Source organism: Bombus bifarius, unplaced genomic scaffold (assembly GCF_011952205.1).
Source record: "Bombus bifarius isolate JDL3187 unplaced genomic scaffold, Bbif_JDL3187 scf7180000008178, whole genome shotgun sequence".
Lineage (NCBI taxonomy): Eukaryota > Metazoa > Arthropoda > Insecta > Hymenoptera > Apidae > Bombus > Bombus bifarius.
In genome coordinates, this window is record NW_022884495.1 from 1,841,925 (window position 1) to 1,858,053 (window position 16,129).

Below are 16,129 nucleotides of genomic sequence, written 5' to 3' on the forward strand. Positions count from 1 at the left end.
TCTCTATTTATTTTATACTTATTTGCAAAGACGGGGATGATCTTGGCACCTCCTGTTTGCCTCCACCCGCACAAAGAATATTCGCGTCACAGTATTTATTACATAGAACGTAAGGAATGTTTTGTTTTACCGCTCGTTGCATTCGTAGCTTCTGGGCCGAAGATCTCGCGGTGGACTCGCCACGTCGTTTATAGTCGATCGCGATCGCCATTCGGGCCAGCCCCGTCTGTACATTGTAATTTTCCTTTCTTGCCAATTAAAGGCTTAAGAGTGCCGCGGCTGGATAATAAAGCTCGAACAAGCCGTGCCAACCGGAACTATGGCTTCTTTGATGTGCAATTTCTCTACGCATCGCGCAATTCTATCTACTTGTTTGCGACTAACTTGCAGCTTACGCGATTCGCGCTCACCTTGTCGAGTGTCATCTCAAAGGGATAAAGTCGGCTTCTAAAACTTTCTCGCCAGCTTTACAACGTTTCGTAGTAAGAAACTTTTAATAAAATCTAACTTTATTAATTTTCCAGTAAACTAGAATTTTATCCATATGTCACTTCTGATATTATTCCGATTACTTGTACGTATATTTATAGTTACGCATCTTCGTAATAATTTGATACTTTAAAACAGCAAAATATTTTAGAAAATTTATCAACCATCGTGGGTGGTGGGACATAAACCGAGACATAGAATGAAATTGTTGAAGAACATTAGTTCGGGTAACTCGGAGGTAGATCTTCGTTCACGGTGATACATTTGTAACGTTAAAAAAGAAGCTCGTATGCGGCTGGTTGGTTTTTTCTGGCTGGATGTTTGAACAGAAAGAAATTAATCGAGAATTCTGCATTAAAATCACGAAATGGCCACACAAATCACGGACTCTCGCCCGTCCCTTTGGATAGAGGCCAAAAAGTCGTTCAGCGTATCGGATGTTCATTCAGAACGCATCGAAACACATCGATAAATCATACACTTCGTATAAATGACCCTCACGTAGGTCCGACGAATAATAAATTTTTACGTCTTGCATGGGTCTTTTCTTGCGTCGTCACTGGCAAATGAATTTTCTGCCAGCTGTTCGATATAACGATATCTCGGCTCTTCATTAAGCGAGCAGAGGAAAGACAGGAACATTTATATCTCTTGAAGCGAGTATGTTTAAAGATAAGTCATACGTTCCGGACTTTTGTTTCACTCGAGAGAAAAGAAAAAAAAAAAACGTAGGAATCTTCTTGTCGCTTATCCGCACGATCCGATTGAAATCGTACGAACGAGCGCGAAGATTAATGGAAACGGGCGGTAAACTTTGAACGTTAAATGAATTTCAAATAGAAATTGAAGCTTTCATATCGAGAAAAACATAAAATTGTATCGGAATTCCGATCTTTAGTGAAATTTCTTTAGAATTTGCCAGAACGAAGCATCGAGACAGTTTTACAGAAATTCGAGTCTTTTTTGTAAATTGCCTCTACGACCGTACAATGCAAGATGAAAATATTCATTTAGATGTAAAAACAGTTCCACGAGAATAACAATTCTCTAGCAATTTTCTATTATTGGAAAGAAACGAGCCGGCAGTCTATATTTAAGTTAACATTAGCATATTTAGGTATCGAAATAATTTTGCGGGTACCGAGGTTTCGCAAAGGTTTCTTTGCGGAAGAAAATTAAAGCCACGCGTTCCGACGAAAGATTCTCAGCGGAATAAAAGAATTCGAATTTTTCATGAAAATTTGTGCTGAGCTTTCTGAGTATAATTTACGTATATTAATCACGTTCACATTGTAATACGTATATGTTAAACGATTAATCAACGCGAGATTACGAGTAATCCGCGACAGAAACAAATTGACGACAATCGCAAATTCATTAGAGAATCAACAACCTTACTTCAACATCTCTTTAATATATCAACTTCAATTTCTTTTAATTTATTAAAAAAATTATTATCCATTACACGTAGCCGGCCAAAGATAAAAAAAGATACTTCACCAATTAATAACTTCTCCCTCTTTATAATCCACAATGTAGCCATAAACTTCACCTTCACGCTCGCATCCTTGAATTTATTGCGATACTGCACTCTCAACTCCGCCTGTGGGTTTACAACTTCACTACATGTGTACATTCAACATATACACTGTCATCCATAAATATTCAAACACGTGTTGCAATCTCATCGAAAGATTTATATTTTCGTATATTGTCGTAGTTGTAATAAAAGGGCGTCCCTTTGCTCTTAATTTTTTCAGTGCTTTGCTTCGCTTTTTTCAACGATCTAATATCCTAAATTGGAATCTTCGTTTCACCAGTATCTTCTCGCATAACTCGTTAAATAAGATTTACGTACATTAATCTCGTGTAAATTTAAATTTGCCGTGATATTCTGCTCGAATTGCAGCGACCAAGTCATTAAACTCATTAAGCCTGCAAAATTGAATAAACGCGAACGTGGAGATCTGTGCTTGTACGAAGAAGCGAATTAACGTCAGAAACGAGGTTTAAATTCGTCGGAATTAAATTCTTAGCGGATCGACGAGGAGATCTATGCCGATCGAAATAGTCGAATAATACTCTGCCAAGTTGAACATAAAATTCACAACGTACGGTAGAGCCTCGATTATTCAACGTGACGCGAACCGGTCCTACTTCGCATAATCATAATCGAAAACTTGAATAATACGGCAAGGTTTATTGCGGTTAATAAGTCGTGCGATAAGATCGCAGAAAACATTCTCATAACGTAACACACCGTACACGCATTTAAGTATACTCGACGTTCTAACCGATTCAAAGTGCGATTAACTGCCTTAACAAATACCATTTGCTTCCGTACTTTCTCTGTAAAACCTTCAAAAAAAGACAAAAGAGATAAAACAGACGAAGTTACGGTAGAGTTCGAAAACACTGCACAAGACCAGATCGAATATTCAAACAATTCTACAAAAATCCAAGTGTTCTCCAAGAGTGTTCTGCGACTCGAAAGAGCGACTTAACAATGCCGGCTTCTTTCGTCCCCATTCTCGCTACCTGTTCCACCCTATTTTTTGCCCCCGAACTGTACGTCGTCTATCTCGATTTGTCTCTTAAAGTCGTCGAATCGAGGCAACTGTCGCGCGAACACACGCATTCGCCATTATACAGTGAGTTTTCGAACGGGGGGCATCGTAAATAACACATTTATCGGTCCTCTGTACTTTTGGCTGTTAAACGTCACATCGGGATGAAATTTCTGACCCCGTCTGTCGCCCCCTCCTCATAGATATCCATTGTGGCCGTCGTAACGAATTCTTTTTGCGCGCGGTGGCTCGAGCTGTTGCCAACGACTTCTCGGTACGTGCCCGCCCTGTTCGAGTCTTCCCCGGTCCCCGTCATCGTCATTATTATTATTATCATTAACTATAAAAGCAGAAGGAAAAGAAGGACGCTGGTAGCGAGCGTAGAGGGCGGCGTTGGAAGAGGGAAGCCGCGGTATTTCGGTCTGCTTGCATTCGCAACGCGAGAATTATCGATCGCCGCCGAGCATTGCATCATAAATTACTGTTTTTATCCGCGGGCCCCGATTTCGTGGGGCCTCTACCACACACACACACACACACCTGGCCCCCTTCTTCCTCGCCAACGTCTTGCTTCATCTCGCTTTCGCTCTCGCGCGTCGAAGATTTATCTAGAATATTAAAAGTCGCTTCCTGCCTTGCAACTTCGTCCCGTCCCGCCATTTTCTTCCGCTCGGCCGTTGCTGCCGGTGTACTTTGTCACGTAGCAAGTTTCGACAGTTTTATTATTGACGAAGATCGCAATTTATTCGCTTTCCAAGTTGAACATCTTCGTGCTTGTGCGTTGCATCGGGCCTTTTCTCTGTGTGGTGTAGTCTTGCTTGTCGACGATCCAGAGGTTCGTAACGGTGGACCATGGAGGAAAAGCGACTCGAAGATTTAACCAGTTAGCTGTCGCGACCTCTTTGAAAAGCGTGTACCTAAAATGCGTGGCAAAAAGTAAGCGGCGACAGGGAGTATACTCGTCAAACGCAGAGTATTGCGTGGCTGTTAAAACGTGGAATTAAGTTGTAACGAAACGACCGTTGTACTTTTTAATTTTATTAGCCACAGCGCTCGTTGTAACGCTAAATATCGCCATTTGTTCGTGACGAGTATACTCGTTAAAAGCAGCTAACTGGTTAAACAAGAAACAGGATATAGAATTCGTAAAGCGGAGAGATAGTGAGAAATAACGAGCTATTGTTGGGTCGTTTGCAAATCGACATGTTCATCGTGAAATTGACATTATTATCCGGTTGATTATCGTAGAATGTGTTTATCCTTTCTTCTTCGGTAATATCTTGCCAGATGGTACTCCGCTGGGGGTAGCCACCCACATGATACTCAAACAGCTAAAAAATTCTACCAAATGTCCAAATTGGGCAAATTGTGAATGCGAAATAGTAAATAAAAAAAATATCTTGCCATTCGTCGAGTAGCTTCGCGATCGTTTTCACGAACATCTTGTCCTCTTTGCGATACCTTGGTATAGTTCTTACGTGCTAAATTTCGCTTAAAATTGGACGTTTCGAAGTTCGTACATTTCTGCGACGTCCACGAGGCAAAATATCTTTAACGAACACATGAAAATTCTATTTATGACGTGACTAATAGCGACACGTTGATGCATCGAATATTTCTATTGTAAATCTTCCTAAGATTAAATATACGCGAATCGTCCAATGTTTTCGACGATTGACACTTTATACGACAAAATGTAACATTTAATGGCGTTGGTGCGATCAATTTAAGCTCGCGAGGAACGAACGACCAACCGTACGTGTTTCTTAATTTATGAACCGTTTCATGCTCGATATACAATGTACATTTTATTTCGTATCGCGCGACTCTATTCAATATGCAAATATTTAACACGCCGATCGCTGTTAACATAAAGGGCATCCGTCCAAAAAATTCGGTCTCCTTCTCGCTTGTTAATTTAATACGCGACTTATTCAGCCCGTTAAAAGTCACTCTTCGCTTCAGTGACATAATCTGATCTTATCTGCAATTCCGATTCGTACATGCATCGGTATTAACATTTTTAAATCCGCGCATCGATAAACGTATCTCTTTGAACATTAGCGATGCATGCTTCTTAAACGAAAAACTTCCTCCTCTTCCTTCTCCTCCTCCTTGTTCCTCCTGTTTATCAGACTCGCAAGATTTATCCGGAGTATTCGAAAACCGTGGACTTCTGGTCTTGCAACTCTTTACTATAATTGCATTAACGCGAAGAATCCTTCATCCTTTCTTCCGGTGAAAGGTTCAAACGTCGAATACCAAGAATGCATCGTAAATATTCAGAACGTTCAGAGCTGGGAAGATTATTCGCGTGTCAGAGATTTATCCGCGGTATTAAATGCCGTTCCTTCGCCTCGCTACCATGTGCAACGGTGCAACGTTATTTTAAGATCTTAAGATATCGACATACATCTTTATCGGTGCTGCAACATTTTCATCCGAAACTCCATGCAAATTCAATCTTCGGCGCTAAATATCCATTGTTCGTTCGTTATACACAGCGTCTCTGCTATTGTGATACAATAGCGCGCGGAATGGTTCTCCGTGGAAAAATAAATGCAAAACGTAGAATGAGGATTTTCTTTTTACACGTATGAAATTATTATTTGATTGGAAACTTTGTAGCTTATCATTGGACTACAATCGCGCACGAATCTTCTATCTTTATGTTTTGTACATTTTTGGACCTTCTGTGCATTTTTCCATGTTCCTCGTAAACGTAGACTATTCGTCACATTGGTCGTTTTCCTTGCATTCGATTTTTATTCCTCGTTTCATCTGCGATCAATATTTACGAACAAAATCTACCGATCGTTAAACGCAGAAACTTTCTTCTATATTCTTTATCGATTTTTCCCATGAAAAGTTACTATTCCGCTCGTACCACCTGACTACAGAGACACCTTGTATATAGAAATGTTGCACGTTGCTCGTTGGACAGAAAGAGTTCGGCCTAATTAAAAGATAAATTTAAAAGTAATACCGGTGGATGGATAATTTACAACGATCGGTTTCATATCGGTGTACCAATGTTTGGCCAGACATTTTGGAACATCAACTTGTAAGACCGGTTATTTTGAGTAAATCGGTAGCTGTCGTTACTTTTTGTAACGATTTAGCTACAAGCTACTTTGGACATGTTTCTTATGATAATTTATGTGAATCATGTTTGCCGAGCATTCGTTTTCAATTAATTCCCTCTCAATTTTGCCTACAAAGTCCAAAAGTTTTTCCGTGCTCGTTGTTCTTCTACAAAACCCTTCGAAGTAACGCTCGATGAAAAATATCAGTTTACGTGCTACAAAATTACGGAATAATCTTCTTTATACTTTTTTCTCCGCAACTTTCGAATTCCACGTAGTTTACCTTTCGTAAATACAATTTTTAGTTGCTATCCATTGCGAGTTAAATATAAATATACCAACGAATGTTTATGTAATTTATTTTATCCTTAACTATGCGATAAATGTAATTTATAAATAAAAATCCGATGGACTATAATTTAAACGTACAGAAATCTATAGAACGCGAGTAATATGCAAAAATGTATGAAATATTTAAACAGCACACAAGATATCTGCATCTTGTAACACATAATACTTAAAATTACCATTCAAGCGCTACTTCTTCAAGGTACGTTCGTAAAAATATCCATAATCTGCTTATGTGTATGCGATATTACAGAATACGAGTTACACGCGTTACGAAATAGGAAGACTATGCCTGCAAGGATTAAAGGGTAGTTAGGTCGGGTGGTACAAGAGAGCGTACATTGCTTTCGGCGTTCGTAGGACATTTTCCCCTTTGGAGCAGCAACCTTTTCCGCAAAATGGTCCCCGGTTAATGACCACGATCGCCTTTGGGGCGCTCGCGATCACCGCTCGATTTCGCGTTTCGCCGTGCAACGCGCCATTATCATCGCGTATCATCTCTCGCCGTGGCGAGAGTTCGGTCCACGCGAGAATTATCGACGCTCGTTGATGCGCTCCTCTGCAGTAAATAACAGTTTTTATGCGGTTTTTATCCCCTACCGTTTCCCCCCGCGGTCGGAGATTTATTTGAAAAATTTCTGTTCGTAAAATAAAAGCCGAGGCAAGCGAAACAAAAAGGGTAGGATGGGAAAAAAGAGGTTCAAACCGTCTTTCGTTTTACCCGCTGGCTGGTTAGCTACTCTGCGAGATGGCCGTGGATCGCGTTATGCAAAAGTCAGGTCGTTTCGCGTAAGCTTAGTCCTCCTCTTTTTTGCCAATTTCCCACGAGGTTGCGGAAGAATATCGTGCGTTCGATCAAATCCCTTGGAAGGTACAGTTTCCCACAGAATAAACCGTTTCCCCAGCGAAGTTGAAAAGAAGAGGATAAAGTGACAAGAAAGTTAAAGCTGTTGCGCGATTGCTCAACGTTTTGCCGTACTAAATATTCAACGTGGCAATGATCTTTATATGCGAATAAATCGTACGATAAATATCTTCCTTATCGATTCTAGAATTCCGAAATTCTGTCTATTTATATTACGTTATATCGATAAAAGGAATATGTTAAAGAAAGACGAAAGAGCATCGAGCGAACCAGTAACGAATACGATATGCATAAATTCGATGAAAAATAACGAATCAACGAATAACAAAGGAAATTTCATTGGTCGCTGATTATTCGAATAAACTTTTATCCGGTGCAGAGGCACGCATAACTGCGGTACTTTGGCCGTAGGTACCCCCTTGCAGCCGGCTACGTGGCGGAATGCGTTGGTGAATACGCTGGGTGGGTGATTTTTGCAGGGCCGTATCGGATCCTTCTCCCCTATCTTTCCGGCTGAAATATTCGCCGACGATCGCAGGACTCTCGACCGACTCACCATGGTTAATATATTTCTTGCACGACGAACGCCGTCCACGACGATCGATGAAATTTATTCACCGGCAAGCGCAAGAAATATAACTCAATTTCTAATTGCTTGCGCGCTCCGAACCAAGGAGGGTTCGGTGACCGTCGCGATTAATATATTCCGTTCTTGACCGCAACAAGGGCTTTCTTGTCCCGATCACGTGGTCCTCCGGAGTACCAAAGGGTTTTCGTTCGTGTATAGAAAGCTTATTCGTCGGTGGATGTTGATTCGAGCTTGATAAGTATCAATGGAACGTATTACGTGGGATATATTGGGCTATAACGTACGATGGCTGGAAAAAGTATTTGCACGTAGCCTTCGTTTTCGACGAAGCGCGTTTTTATCATATTTTATATGCACATCTCATTTTTACGCGATCAAACGCTTGTAATCGTATGAAATATTAAACTGTAGGAAATTTCATATACCTGAATTTCGTTGGCTGGTATGCAATTGCTGTAGCAAACACGACCACGCGGAAATGCCTTTTGTAGCTACTTTTTGCAGCTATTTTTTCGTATATTCCATCAGTTTCCTTCGTTCGCAAGTAACAGTGAAACAGGACGATTTTACGTTACATTCCCATGATATTGGCGCGTATAGAGCGTCCCTCGCAAGCTTCCATCTAACGAGCCTCGATCAGACACGTTAAATCTCGCGCTATTGTCGATTATCGATTAGGACGAGCAAGGAGGAGTTCGCGATTACGTGTAGTCGAAACTTCGTTCTATTCGCCGTTGTGGCTAATCTGAATTTTCGTAATTTTTGTATAGATCGCAACGGAGGATTGTCAACGTTTGAAAATCGTTGGAAATATCTTGGAATTGGAGAAACATGTTACGCAGCTAGGGTCCGCGGGTTTGCTAAGCCCGTGTAGTTTACCAGGTAACTACCCCTTGCGGGTTGGTTTTTATTATTCTTTCTCGTATTACTATTATTATTTGTTCATCTACCGACGAAACACGCACGCGTCTATCAATACGCGATCGTTACGGGAGAAGATAATTTTTTCCAAGAATTTGTCTGTCAGCGAGTAAACGGCAAACACTTTGCGAGCAGAATGTTTACACTGACTGGTAGAGAATATTTTAGATCCTACACACGTATGTACATTTCGCTGATTTGCACGTATGGCGAAGGTAGTAGAAGAATTGTTTATAATTCCGGTTGCATAAATATCAGAAGCGCCGTGTCATGTTTGATATTGATATTACTGGTACGCTAGAAACCTTCGTTGGTCTTTTTCATATTTACGCGGACATAACTCTGATGTATAAGAATCTCCACTTAACGTAGATACCTCGAAGAATGGTGTCTTGACTGGTTTTCTCACATAATCGATTTACTTCAGAGAAAGAGAGAGAAAGAGAGAGAGAGAGGTGGAAGGATCGTTAAAATCATACGACTTTGCCTTGGCCGTTGTTGAAGGATCTAAGAACGTTTCAACCGTTTCATTACGCTTCGAGGGAAAGAGAGATGGTGTTTCCTTTTTACGTTTTTAGCGGAACGTGAATAGTCTTATAATCGCCGTACAATTATACGCGGTGAAATATTTCTCGCTAAAGATAGCGGAAAATAAAAGTCTCGAGCAAAGAGAGCGCTATAAAAGTGTTCGTATATAGTACGAGCTGGTTCTGATTACTTTGACCCTCTGTGTCTCGACGGTAGTTTTAAACCTGCACTAAAATCAACTAAATACGTTAGAAAGCCGCCTAAGATTTATTTAATACCAGATTCTTCGCTCTTCCGGGCTATTATAAAATGATAGCAGCTTCCAGAGGCATTCATTCTTCGTTTAATTATCCCCAAATATGGAAAAGCTAAAAGGAGACAATACGACTTGTCGTCAAACTCGTTAGATATTTTTCCAGACGGAAACTCGTCTAAGAAAATTTAACGATTTCTAAAGCATGTTCGCTTTGCCACCTAATTCAACACTAACCTTACCACTTAATCAGGACAAATAACCGATTTCAAAATTTAACGTAAAATTGTAGCTGTCGTTGTCGTTTCTTTCGTTCGTCCAACTTTAGGTAAATTCTTCTATTAACGAAAGTTGAGAAACTGATCAATCAGACAATATAAGAATTTACATAAAGTTGGACGAACGAAACAAACAACAACGAATGTACGATCTTAAATAAAATTTTGAAGCCTGTCATTTGATCGAACCTGGTAACACTGGCGTCGATATAATACGATACATAACTTCCCGTTTTTCGAACATTCGTTACATTATGACGATTCTACACGTTCAATTTCAAGCTGTGTAGATACATATGGAGAAGCTACGAGCTCCTTTGTCGCAAACCTTTGCAGCTAAACGAGCAAGAACGTGTACCTCTATCGATCGCGCGATCGAATGATCCAGAAACTCGAGTACCACGGTTCGTACGCTCCTGTTCTTCCGAAAAGGTGCTCGAGGGCCTCTCGTTACGTTACGTTGTTCGACAAGAAAATTTGCCTGCGAGGTTGAACCGCGCGTATCGCGCGCGTACGTGTTCACATATAAAACTCGTATAGACACGAGGATGCATACGTACGGCTGGCACGACGGCCACCGTTGATTTATCGGTCGACATTTTTTCAGGCGATTTTTATTACGTTTTGATCCTTTCGCGCATACATTTTAACCTTCAGCTACCACAGGACGGTTCTGTGAGCGAGCGCGTGACACTCGAATCGCCCGGTAAAATCTCCGCTATCCTCTTTGCTTTTTTCCCACAAGTCCCGGCTTCGTCGGCTTCCAGCCGTAAACCCGTGCTTACCGCGATAATTTACACGAGCCGCGAAATCGTTTAATAAGACGATATTAATCGGTGGATCGCTTAATTTCAAGCTCGAGATGTCTCATTCAGCGCGAGAACGTATTGTTGCGTGTCCTCGACACGCAATGGCACGCGATGGCCTTGATGCTGGATCTTGTCGCTTTCGACAAATTGCCACCAGCGAGTTTGCTTCTTTTCCATTAGTCAAACGTGAACGTGCAGCTCATCAAAGTATCTCGACGACTCGTAAAAATTTTGTTTCCACACGTTCTGTACTGTTTGAAATTTTATCGATACTACGTTGCGAGATACGACGCCCACCGTCATGTTGTATTGGTGAAATTTTCAATCGATCTGAAAACACCTGTACAGCAACTAGAAGGTGTATTTATCGTAAACGTATGTACGTTATCGACGTTCTGTGTGAATACTTTTCCTGAAATATGCGCCTCGTAATAACACGCGTACGAGCGAAAGTATATGCGAAAGTTGCTGTCGATGAGAAGATTTAGAATAAGTTAATGACGATAAGCTGCAAGATTATCAAGGAAGTTTACGGTTTCAGGTTGTTATCGTTCTGTCTTTTTGTATTTCAACGTGTTGCAAACGTTACGCGGTACGAGTTGAAGGATAACTATCTTCTCACGCGTTGCGTTCGTGACGGTAAAGAAATCTGCAGAAAAGCAACGTACACAAGTTGCATCGACAATATGACACATATACATATAATTGTTACATATATGTACAAATTACAATATAATTTAACATAATTGTTATAAATTAATTACAAACACGATAAGAAGAACATGCAAGGCAATGCTCTTCTGTTACATTAAATAACAGAAAGAGAAGCATAAAGACATACTTTTTCTTAAATCGATTAGAAAAGGATACGTATCTGTAATTTTAATGTTTCTAATATAACAAATCTTCCATGAAATGTCCAATTTGAAACAGTTCCTTTTCTTTTCTCCAATCACTTTCATCGATCGCACGATTTCAATCTTTTCAAAATATTATTGCAAAATTATTATACATATATTATTTCCTATATAAGTCAAGTTAGATAAAGGTAGGCTCTTCTTCGTCAGTGAATTTCTCTGGCAACCGCGTCGATTATCCTCTGAAAAGTGGCACTGTCCAAACCGCAGAATGATTTATCTCGCGGGAAGATGGACAATGCTCTACGCTTCCGTCGACGTAAAATATCGTCGAACTCGTCGTCTATCGTTGGCGGATTTACCTTGGCGTAATAAAGCGCCGCGAAGCCGCTATAGATGAGAAGAGCTGCGGTGGCAAGCTGTTAAAGAGCGCATTTATTTAGTTGCGTTATTTTCCATGTTAAATCGTTCTCTTTTTGTGTTTTATATCTCTCGAGATGTTTTGTATCTTATACTCGTTCTATATTCTACTATATTTCTACTATACAAAATGCATTACTATACAACGAACGAAATAGCGAATTGCACCAAGTTCTTCAGAGGTGGAAGGTCGAAACCAACGTTATGCGACTAATACTCTCGATCTCGTTCTTTTCTTTTTCATTTCTATAAAAGTTAGCGTTGGTATAAATATTTGATAATAAGTGCAAACGAATCGGGCGAACGTTCGAATTTCGAGCAGCGCCAAGTGTATTTTCAAAGAGGTGCCGGAGTACCAAAACGATAAATGAAATTACAAAGTAAACGAATTTTTGTATCGTGGATTCTACAAACCTTGCATCGTCGCGTTAATTGTGTCTCTTACGAACATTAGTACTCTTGATTAATAGAGCGGCTGGGAAAGAACAAATTTTTAATTACAAAATGCAGAAAGTCTCCTTAACTCTATACAATTAATTAAAATCCGGTAATTTAATTTCCAGCGTTGTAAATTTAATCGTAACGGTTTTCAACAGTTTTGCGCGTGGAAATGGAGCATTACAGTTACACGTTAACAATCACCGACGAGCGTTAAATGCTCTGAAAAATTTCGACAAACGCCTTATTTGGTACGAATATTTTTAACATACCTACATATTCTATCACGGCTCTCCTAGTTGATACGGCTAATCTCGATCGAATTCGTGACGCGAATGAGCGCGGAATGCGAAGAACGCGCGCAACTCCATATAAACGTACATTGCACAGTAATGCGTTTCATACGGTCGACTTGAAAATGCTTTTGCGAAAATGCTTTGCGATTGCATCTAATTGCTGTTAACAGTTTCTATGAATTTCCGTATTCAATTGAAATTCTATTACTTCGAGTAAAATACCGAAAAAATGATATGTCTTTGATACGATTTCTCGTTCCGATGTTATCGTAAAGTTTCCCTTTGAAACGTTCAAGGTTTCTTAACAAATGTGACGAATCGTGTGTCGTATAATACCTAAGGCCAGCAAGTGTATAACAATCTAATAAGAATTGATCGAAACTTACTTGAAACACGGCCCAGAATTTATAACTACCCTCGTTTATCAGAAAATCATAGTAACCGCCCCAATAATCAGATTTTGCATTCCCCATGGCTTTCATAGCCTGTTCCTCGTCTTTCATATGATCGTCGTGATGATCATCGTGGTCATCCTTATACATGGACCCGTGGTCCTCGTGGTAACCGCGCCGATACATCCTTGGATATCTAATCGAAAGTCAGAGAAAATAAATGTTTATTAACCTCGCTCCAACGCTTCGAATTTAATCGACTGAATATCAATTATATAGAGGAATAATTTCACAAAAATAATTCTTCCATGTAAAGAAAACCTGTATGCCTGTACAGCAGTGCCGAGCGTTGAAGCGTCTTCGTATTTCTTGATCTCCGGAAGTGTTTCGATTTCGTCTAAAGTCGATTCACTCATTGAGGCATGGGAAACGCAAACAAGAAGCAGAAGACAGTGATAGACTAAATTTGTTTGTACTCTGTCTGAAATATACAACAAGATTTTTCTTAGAACAGCAACAAGGTTACCATCTTCATCGCACTTGCATCATTTACATAGAATCTGTACATCTACGGTTCGTACGTTTAACAAACTACCGTACGATATATCACGCCGTTAGTGTTTCAACTGTTTAGAACAGCGATAAAAGGGTTACTACAGATTTCCAGGTTGATTATCGCACTCTGCGTGAAATCTGTACATCTACGCGTTAAATATCACAGATCGCTGTACTATAATGACTCTCATCGGTGCCGTTTCACGTTTCTCAACAGCCATAGATTATTATCAGATTATTGCTACACGTTAATTTTCGCACCTGCTCGTAGAATTTCTACAGCCACAGTTCACATCAAAATACGTTATATCATTATGCTTCACGCCGTGACCGTTTTGCGATTGAACAGCGATCAATTATTACTGAAAATTCCTACATTGATCCTGGACACTTTAGCGATTTACATGGAATCTGTGCATCTACTATATCCAACGATATCTACCCATAATTGTACTGTTCGACGGCAGCAAATTCTTCAAGGGACCCTCGTTGCTCGAAGAATGACACGTCCTGTTCCTCTCATCCGTCAACACGTGTCTCTATATACACTTCTCCTTCACTCTATCTTTGTCGATTCATGGAAACGACAATGACTCACCACTGGCCGATTCCTCGATACGAACGTTCATTCCCCGTGGACGATGGTCGCGAGTTCATCGATCTCCAAACACATGGAACGTGCGTACACGTTTTCAGATGTTTGCCCCGTGGTTTCAGAGGCGAGTGTCACACGACGAGAACCTCGGCCGAGGAACCGTCGTTGATAAACTCCAAGGAACGACTGAACGATTCGTGGGTCCAGTTCAAACATACTCTGTTGGGTTACCGGTAACTGTATCACCAGGAACGTTAAGCAAATCCAACGTGCAGCGCTAAAAGCCCTAATTGTTACAACTCTTGCGTACGTCGTCGCGTCGTCTAGGAGCATTTCAGACGTAAATTCGGTTATAGATGATTGATCATTTCGGACGATCGTATTATCGTGTCTCCGTATTTGATTTTTTAATCAGACCGTTCGACTTTTCCATGGGGCTGTTACGATTTAGTGCGATTAAGTCGGTTGAGCTTCGTTTTGGTTGGATCTGGCGCGCAGTGAAAGATCTATTTGCACGTCGATTTTCTTGTTCTGGCGTTTAAACGGTGATCGGTTAAATTTGGACCTGATAAAGTTTCTATTATTCTAAGCGTAGACACGCGACGAGGTTGCAAATACTATTTTTTAAGATTACCTTGCGCAATTTACTATCGTTTATGTCATTTTCTTTGCCACGAAGCTATGGAACGTAAGTAGCCTGTTTTTTTTTTAAAGTTAGATATAGCTGTTCAACTTACGCAATGAAACTGAGAAATTGGTAAAAAGCGGAGCCAGTTGATCGGTTTAACTTCTCAGATATATTGACTCGTATATCAGCTCGTTATATTTTTTTTATTAATCAGTGAATTGTCTTGTAAATCGATGCTCCAGTTGTTCTTCTTCTTCTTTTCTTTTTGTATTACAGCAACGATGTAGTTTTCTAAGAGAAATAAATATTGTTATATAATAAATATCTTTCTCAAATGTCAAATTAATTTCATGGAAATTGTATAGAAACCAAGGCACGTAAATTTATAAATAAAAATGTATGGATGTGTATGTATAGAAGAGATCAATTGTAAAGTGGAGTAGGTATATTAATCGATGCAGTATTTATCGATGTATTTAAAATACATAAGAAATATTTGTGTGCAGTAATGATGAAGCAGTAATTTTTTCGCGTGACATATAATTAAGTGATCTAGAAAAATATGAATTTAACGGGTTCTTCCGATTTCGATACATTTACGCATAGATGTAAAATGGAGTTCAATATACAGGGTGTACCGCGTAACTCGATTCGCTATTTTTCTGCAACTTGTGGATGTAAGAACAGAGATTTCCAACTATATTTTAAGAGCGTCGAGCGTGCAGAAAAGATATTCCAAAAATACTCTGTCTTCGTAGTGAAACAGAGGTCGTCATGGCTAACATAAATAGGACCACACGTCCTTTTTTCGCGAGGTTCGAGAAGACTTTACGACAGATTCACAAAGCATATCACGTGATACTTTTATTAACTCGATGCAAATATTTCACTCGTAGTTACACTCCAGAATTATTCACATTTCGGATAAAGAAAATTACTACAGCGTGTAGAGTTGTAACATCCAGCCAGTTCTAACAGCTCGTTCAGACTTCTGCAAAAGATTTGAACGACGTTAGAATAAAGTGTACGGTAATCTATAAACATTTATCTGTAAAACATCTTGTTTTGTATACCTGCGAATGGCAGAAGAACGGTGAGTCGCGTTACGCGGAACACCCTGTATACCCAATTACAAGCGTTATAATTATAAGTAAACAAAAGTTCGACAAGGCAAACATTTACAAAGTAGAAAGTCGGGCGTAAGCGTTAACAGAT

At 39.9% G+C, this 16,129-nt stretch overlaps 1 protein-coding gene across 1 annotated transcript; it reads right to left on the reverse strand.

Moving 5' to 3' along the window:
- Nucleotides 1–11,748: 11,748 nt before the first annotated feature.
- On the reverse strand, nt 11,749–15,236 carry LOC117209621. The gene is made up of 3 exons (XM_033451851.1): nt 13,458–15,236; nt 13,131–13,332; nt 11,749–12,009 (listed from the first exon to the last, which is right to left on the reverse strand). Exons 1-3 carry the CDS (start codon nt 13,550–13,552, stop codon nt 11,797–11,799), a joined length of 510 nt encoding a protein of 169 aa, XP_033307742.1. The 5' UTR covers nt 13,553–15,236; the 3' UTR covers nt 11,749–11,796.
- Nucleotides 15,237–16,129: the final 893 nt, after the last annotated feature.

What these genes read in the sequence shown, in the direction of transcription:
- LOC117209621 (XM_033451851.1), bottom strand. Translation starts at nt 13,552, where the DNA reads ATGAGTGAATCGACTTTAGACGAAATCGAAACACTTCCGGAGATCAAG. An exon ending in ACTGCTGTACAGGCATACAG is followed by an intron (nt 13,333 to 13,457) that starts GTTTTCTTTACA and finishes ACTTTCGATTAG; the next exon opens with ATATCCAAGGATGTATCGGC. An exon ending in AATTCTGGGCCGTGTTTCAA is followed by an intron (nt 12,010 to 13,130) that starts GTAAGTTTCGAT and finishes GCTCTTTAACAG; the next exon opens with CTTGCCACCGCAGCTCTTCT.